This window comes from Salvia hispanica, chromosome 1 (assembly GCF_029641045.1).
Source record: "Salvia hispanica isolate PSC_SH4W2 chromosome 1, Shi_PSC_v1, whole genome shotgun sequence".
NCBI lineage: Eukaryota > Viridiplantae > Streptophyta > Magnoliopsida > Lamiales > Lamiaceae > Salvia > Salvia hispanica.
The window spans coordinates 25,693,882-25,701,160 of record NC_142692.1 but is presented as its reverse complement, the minus strand read 5'-3'; the positions used below and the strand labels follow the sequence as shown (position 1 = coordinate 25,701,160).

At 36.9% G+C, this 7,279-nt stretch overlaps 1 protein-coding gene across 5 annotated transcripts; it reads left to right on the top strand.

The window, feature by feature from the left end:
• Positions 1-288: 288 nt before the first annotated feature.
• LOC125221578 (uncharacterized) lies at positions 289-6,760 on the top strand. 5 transcript variants are annotated; one of them, XM_048123719.2, is made up of 7 exons: positions 289-475; positions 1,398-1,602; positions 2,221-2,539; positions 3,098-4,051; positions 4,235-4,477; positions 5,193-5,341; positions 6,380-6,760. In XM_048123719.2, the coding sequence occupies exons 1-6, from the start codon at positions 372-374 to the stop codon at positions 5,303-5,305; spliced, it is 1,938 nt and encodes a 645-aa protein (XP_047979676.1). In that variant the 5' UTR covers positions 289-371; the 3' UTR covers positions 5,306-5,341; positions 6,380-6,760. The 5 variants fall into 5 exon arrangements, with proteins under 5 accessions (XP_047979676.1, XP_047979675.1, XP_047979677.1 ...); XM_048123718.2 differs by having other exon boundaries at positions 3,098-4,477; XM_048123720.2 differs by having other exon boundaries at positions 315-475; positions 2,259-2,539; positions 3,098-4,477.
• The last annotated feature ends 519 nt before the right edge of the window (positions 6,761-7,279 follow it).

Sequence of the window (7,279 nt, the reverse complement as noted above, 5' to 3'; positions counted from 1 at the left end):
GGAGAGAGAAAATATAATTTTTATATTCATGTGAGAGGGAACTTTTTCCAAAAAGGGAAATGTGACATCTTTTGTGGGACAAACTAAAAAGGAAAGTGTGCCAACTCCTCTGGGACGGAGGGAGTAAATAATAGTAGAATAAAAAAGTTAAAGTTTGACTATTAGAGGGAGCATCATTTTTTAATCATATTTTTTCAATTAGAGTTTTATAATCAAATTTATTTTAATCATGTTTTTTTAATCAAGTGTTTGTTTAATCTAACGAAAAATAAATTTCATTTCATTTCATTATATGCATCGGTACACAATTATCTGGGGCAGTGTGTTGTGCTTCCTTCAATTCTAGAGCTGGTACAGATATTCCCCCATCAATGGCCGACGGCGAAGCCAGCTTCAGTGCTGCGAACGACACCGTTGAGCTGGAGGCTATGCGCAAGGACGGCCACTCTTGGCACCCTTGTCAGGTTTCTCTCTGGTCAGTTTCCTCTCCTTTACTTTATTAGCTTTATTTTTATTGTAGATTGTAGAGAATTCACTCCTGTTCAGTCAATTGAAGAAATCTCACAGCGTGAGATCTTACTCAAGTTTTGATCAAAGTTTAGCATTTATATTTTAGGTGATTTTTAAACCTATTTTGTTTTATTGTTTGATGGCGATGTTCGTGATCAATAGTGTTCTGGACTTGACTCGGCTCCTGCAGACTTAAACACGGTTGGCATTTGTGAAATGAAACAAGTGTAACGAGTAATTGACATTTTGATCAGTGGATTAAATGTGTGTCGAAGTGGAATGTGCTAATGTTGCAGTTGTACCAGTGCATGTTATTTTAATGTTTGATGTCTGATGATGATGCTCCTGATCAGTGGTGTTTTGGAATTGAGTTGCGCTCCTGCAGATTTGACATCATTTGCATCTTCAAAATGAAGCAAATAAAACGAATAAATCACATTTTGATTCGGGGTGTACCTTTGTGTATGAATGTGCTTCAATTGTATCAGGGCATGTATATGCCTATTGCCTTCTTGATCAGATCTAAATGTAAATCACAATATAGCTTGTTTACTGGAATATAGCTTGCAAGTAAATTTTTGCTTCACATTTAATCCACACGTCTTGTAGGGGTTTTGATTACATTGGGATAGAGTAGATTAGCATTTCTCAGAAGTTATGTTGTTATTAGCCTTTGAGTGAATCAAAATGTAAACTCTGATTCGAATGCATTACCAAATATGTGTTCAAGTGTAGTATGAGAGGTTAATTAAATGAGCTCGAAAGAGCTATGAGGTGTGACTAACTTTGCTTTTAAAACATAACTGTTCCTGCTTGACAGATAGATCCATCACTGTTATATTGAATGTCTGGTGTATAGGGTGATGTAATGTTTCCTGCCGATGCAGCTCCAGAGGACAAGGGATCACTGTGCTGTATGGAAACAACTTGGAAGAGGTGATTATCGATAAACAGGAGATATTTGCACGCATTCGTGTTCGTTCCATTCCATTACAAGGTGATGACTGCTCGTCCATCAGAAAAGGTGATCATGTGCTTGCAACTGAAAGTTCACATGTTAAGGGTGTCTTCTATGACGCACGGGTGGAACAGGTATATATACAATTTCCATTCATGTCATCTTTGTAGGAGGAAAGACTGAATAGTCAATGGAATGACAGTGATTGGGGTACAGTACTTAAGTTTTAGGAGCACCAAAATTGCTACTACTATTAATGTCGTACAATAAATGCATGGATGTTTCCGATTATTCAACTACTTGCTTGTGGACTCGTAATATATGAAAAATATGACATAACCACTTTAACAAAATGAAATACTCTACTTTTTAACTCAACCATGTTACATACTATTGTAACACACTAACACTTTTAGGTGAATGGATGGGTGGAGGAAAGGCCAAATGTTTCTTACTTCAGAAATTCTTACATGTTATAATTAGTTTCCCAATTTCTACTTCTTGGTTAGGGTTGTTAGCATGATCAGTGGTCCAGATATTTTCCACCTACCGACATTGGGAATACTTTGTTTTAGTCCCATGAAAATACCAAAGTTCATGATTTTACTATCTTATAGATAACTAAGGTCAGCATTTCTTTTTACATGTGCAGATATATTCAACCTAGTGTAGACTTAGTCATTGATTATTGTGAATTTTACTTCAGTCCTTTTCCAGCTACTCAATTTACATTCAAGAAGCTACATTAACAGGCAATTCATGTGAGACACTCAAAGAGTACCTACTGCAGATGTTCTTTCACTATCAAATGGCTTCACCATGCACTTCCAGAAGAAGCATTGACTGTCCCAGCAAGTGCAATCATGAAACTGGCGGCAACAAGCATCCATATTCATCCAACCATCTCTGCCTTCTTCAGCATGCAGGAACCATCAAATGCTTTACACGCAGAGGGGATGAACTGGGAAATGGATATTAATGTGCTACTGGAGCAGCAGATAAAAGAAATAAATACTTCAACAGAAGCTCCTGGGGAGAATATGTTGAAGGATTGTGTTTCTTCACGGAAAGGTGATAGTATGAGCCCATTTTTTTGTTGACCACCTATGTAGTCCATATTTTTTTGGACTGCAAGTATTACCTTCATTTACTACATCAGAGCATCAATAAATAGAGAATGGGTCCCACCTCATTAGAGAGAAAGGAGTTTCCAAAATTAGAAACTTCATACTTTTCAGGGACGGACTAAAAAATAAATAGTTCATACATTTCAGGGACGGAGGGAGTATGATATAAATTCATTTAAATTTGAGGTATTTATAAAGCTGGAAAGTGAAATTAAAGCTGGATCCTTAGGAAGGCAGCAAATAAACTGGACCTTTATAAGCCTCATTTGAAACAAAGAAATAACTAAACAAAGAAATAACTACCAAGCTGATAATAGTAAATATTACTTGTACTGATGATTCCTCTTTGCCACAGCTGTTTAAGTTTTTAGTAAGTTGTATGATAAACTGGCTTTGTTAAAGCCCAATAGATTAGTTCTCCTTGGTTGCCTACTGGTTTGTGTCGTCCATGTTTCATGCCAACCATTTTCAGGATAGTTTGTAATGATGTTTATTTATGCAGTTGATCTGAAAGGAAAAGGTCTTGGCTGGGAAATTGAAGCTTCATTCAAAGACCCACTTGGATCTGTTTCTTTTCTTGATAAATTGAATGGTTTCAACGGAAGTGTGAAGAAACAGCCTGTGATATTGGATACATCTCCAGCTCCCACTTCATCCATCCAAGAGGAGCCCCAAGGAAACAGATTCCTACTCAATCCTCTCGCAGCTCGTGCAGCTCTTGCTTCATTAAGATCAGAATCTCCTCAAAGTCCACAGTACTTGGCCCAGAGCCATGAGAAAGGAGATATGACTGGTCAGCATAGCACTGCCAAGTTGATGCAAGGGAATACAGTCTGTAGCATCTCTGCCGTTGATTGTTCATCAAATGCAGAAGATTTTTCACTGAAAAGAGCTTCTTTAGAACGCAATAGCCCAAATTATAGGAGCATTGTGAAGAAACTCTTCCCAACATCAAGTCCTACCGACACAGTTGAACTCTCTAATCTGTCTTGTGGAACGCAATTAAATGGGGTGGAAAAGAAAAACAAGATGGGAGAAAAGAAGACGCTGTCTGCAGATATGAGGTTGACACGATCTCAAATTCAGAGAGATAATGAAAAGCATGAGACTTCACAGGTGGCTAATAACAATAAGACACAGTCAAGGTTGACAGACATGCGCAGAGTTACACGATCAAGAGTCAAAGGAGCAGAGAAAATTGAACTCAAGGACTATCATGCAGCAGGAAAAGGTGATGTACACAATGAATGCGTGGAATCAGAAAGTTTTCCCCATAGTGCTAAAGCTCCAGAAAATTGTTTATCGCATAACCTGAAAGCAGTAGCTTCACCAATTAATGATCAGATCAGCACACGAAGGATTACTCGGTCAATAGAAAAAGGAGTAGAGAAAACTGATGTGAACGACAATAACAAAGCATCTAAAAATAATGTTCGCACTGGATGCACTAAACCAGGTACTTGTGCCCAATATACTGTAGCTCCTAAGTTTTGTTTATCAGACAACCAGAAAGCAGTAGCTTCACAGCTTGATGACGAGACCAGTATTCATGATATCAAGCATGTGAAACATGTTCCCGGAGAAGATGGAATGGTTGTTGATGTTAATACTCAGCAGGATTACTTGGTTCAAAATGCAGAGAAACACAATAATCCAAAAAGGCCAACACAATCAGCTGCTACTGAGGACACTGAGAGCAATACTGTGCAACTTAAACTAAAACAAAGGAAGATAAATTCGACTGAATCCAATTTTCCCATTGAGAATTCGTGTATTGACAGATCACTCGCTTCACTCCATGCCACTGAGAACAATGAACAGCTTTCTGAGGAAGGAGAGAACAGGAAAAGATTTACTCGTAATACCACTCCAAAAACTTCAGGTACTCAAAGGATATACTCCCTCTGTCTCACAAGAGTTTGCACTATTTCCTTTTTAGTCCATTCCACAAGAATATGCTCTTTCTAATTTTGGAAAGTATTTTCTCTCTATTGAGGTGGGACCCATTCTCCACTAAAAATACTTTAATTACTTTTTCTTTCTACCTCTCTCTTACTTTACCAATTTTGCATTAAAACTCGTGTCCAACCAAAAGGGCATACTCTTGTGGGACGGAGGGAGTATTAAAATCTCTATGCTTATAAATCTGGTCAAAGGATATTCTTGCTGCAAATGGTATGAACAAATCTATGAAATGACAGCTTTCCTGTATGATTTAATTATTAGTAAGGTTACATAAAGGTGGAAACAAAACAAAAGGATCAATTGGATCTTCCATCCCAGGAATAATTTGACTCTAAATCATCCCCTGAAAGAAGTTTCAAATCTCTCCTATGAAGCATTAAGCAGCAACGGTTCCTCTGCTTTTTCCCAAAAGTGCTAATTTTCCCATTTCTGGTGGAAAATGTATTGATTCTCTTTGCAATTCGGGCATTTCTTTACTCTATGCAGTTGAGTAGTAGTATATGTCAATATTATTCCATCCAGTTCCAGTTTCCTGTTGACTATCTCTAAAAGCTCAAAACCTTAAAATACATGCTGGATGCTGAAGCTTTGCAATTTTGATCTCCATTCCTAACAAGTATTTTACGTTTTAGCCGGAAGTCATCATGCCACAAGGAAGTCATCTGCAAGTTCAAGGAAGCAGGAGACACGATTTTCTCCCCGGCTCAGATTTCTTCCTCGAACTCGCTCCCAACACAGAGCTTAACCTAAAACAACAGTTGACGTAACATCTCCTATCCATGTAAGTATGACTTGTGCACATATATTGCATTCGGCCCTTTTGCTTGTACAGTTGAAATTTCTGTTAACTGACTTATTAGCTTAGTAGAACTCGACCCACACATGTCATTGAATTCAGATTGATTAGTGTGCTTTTATCGCATACAGTCTCTTCCATAATCAAACTAATATCATGTTCACTTTAAATGTAATGCCTTTAAAACCGGTCTAGATGGGGAAGGAGTACTATTTATTTACAAGAATACCATTGATTTTGGGTTGTCTGCTAACTTCTCAAGCTCATAAATAGCACTAATTAATACGTTTGAGAATTTGATTTAATCTAATATAAGTGTGTATGGTGGATTGAATGTGTTAAAGCATGGTATACATTTATGTATAATATGTTTATAATGTGATTTGGATATGATGTAGTATTAATTATGAGTTAGATTATCATATACAAGTCAGTTTGTTGGATTATAAAGTCATATGATGACTGTTGGTATGAAATGAAAACATGTGATCATAATGCGTTAGCCCAGTGCTCGAAGTGATGCCATAGGACAACAATACTGCATATCTTTTGATCACTCGTCTTTCGGATAACGAAAGATGGTTTTTGTACATCTTATTGAGCCATATCTGATCCGTCTGATCTGCACCCTATAAGGATTATCTAGGCAGCATCCTCACATGGGTAACATCTGTGTCAGATCAGTGTATCAGATATTGATCTTGTACGTAAACACATGTTTGTTACTAAGCAAGTTAAGGGGAAAAATTTACTCCATGTAGTATTTGTGATGTATGTGAATATGTGAACTATTTCACTATAACTTTGACATGACTTGGTATCTTGAAATTATATATACGATTATGTTCATTTCTGATATTTGCCAACGTAGAAATTGGTTATTGATACGATTATATAGATATGGTTGTGTATTGAATCAGAAAAACTATGGCGTAATGTTTTTTTAATCTTGAAATTATGTTCTAATGCACGAATATTGTACTGAGTTATTATAGCTCGCCTGTCTAAATTCCTCCCCTGCAGATTACGTCTCGAGCTTGCTTCATCACTTGTGCAGCTGTGTTACATTGAGACTAGCTCATTTTGGGTAAATATGTAGTATGTTGGTCCGTGTGGCATGTGGCTCAATGTCAATTGAAGTATAAACCCCTTTTAGACTGCTGCCAAAACTTTTTGTTTACGTTCTGGACATATCTTGAGATAGATTAAATGTAAAGCTAATTCAGAAGCTCGGCCATATTGCGTTGTGGAAGTTCAGAAGCAACTTTTGGATTATTTTGACTAGTCGAGTTAGCAAAAAAATATCCCCAAAATTCTTATCCCTTTTTTGTGTTGAAACGTTAAGGAACGTAACACCCACTCATTCAGTTTTTTAAATGATTGAGTAAGAGTTGTTACATTAAACTAGTTTAAATTTTGCGTAAATTGTTTAGCCATGATGACTGATGTTTTTTGTGATTGTTGTGCAAAGAAGAGAGATGGGAGTGTGATATTTGTTTGCACAAGTTTAACATTAGCTCTTAATGGAAGTTATATATCGCATTTATATCTGAAAAATATAAATATATCGTCTTAAAAAGTACTACCTCTGACCACAAAAATTCGTTCCGGTTTGACTGAGCACAGGTTCTAAAAAATGTGATGGAAAGTGAGTTGAAAAAGTTAGTGGATTGTGGGTCATAATTTTATATATTAGTTTTATTATAAAATGTGAGTAGAAATGAGTTAGTGGAATACGGGGTCCACTACCAAAAATGGTAAAAGTGAAATGGGATAAATTTTGGGGGACGGACTGTTAGGTTTGGTATACTGAAAAGCATGTTTCGAGCAAGTTTCGCGCGAATAGAATCTTGCTTGTATACGTAAAACTCTACAATCCACTTTTAACCCGATTCAGTATTATTCGAGCAGTCTCGCACGAAT

Excerpts from the sequence above, each read along its gene's own strand:
- LOC125221578 (XM_048123718.2), top strand. The coding sequence starts at position 372 with ATGGCCGACGGCGAAGCCAGCTTCAGTGCTGCGAACGACACCGTTGAG. Across the intron at positions 2,540-3,097 it reads TTGTGTTTCTTCACGGAAAG|TTGATCTGAAAGGAAAAGGT; the intron begins GTGATAGTATGA and ends TTATTTATGCAG. Across the intron at positions 4,478-5,192 it reads TACCACTCCAAAAACTTCAG|CCGGAAGTCATCATGCCACA; the intron begins GTACTCAAAGGA and ends TTTACGTTTTAG.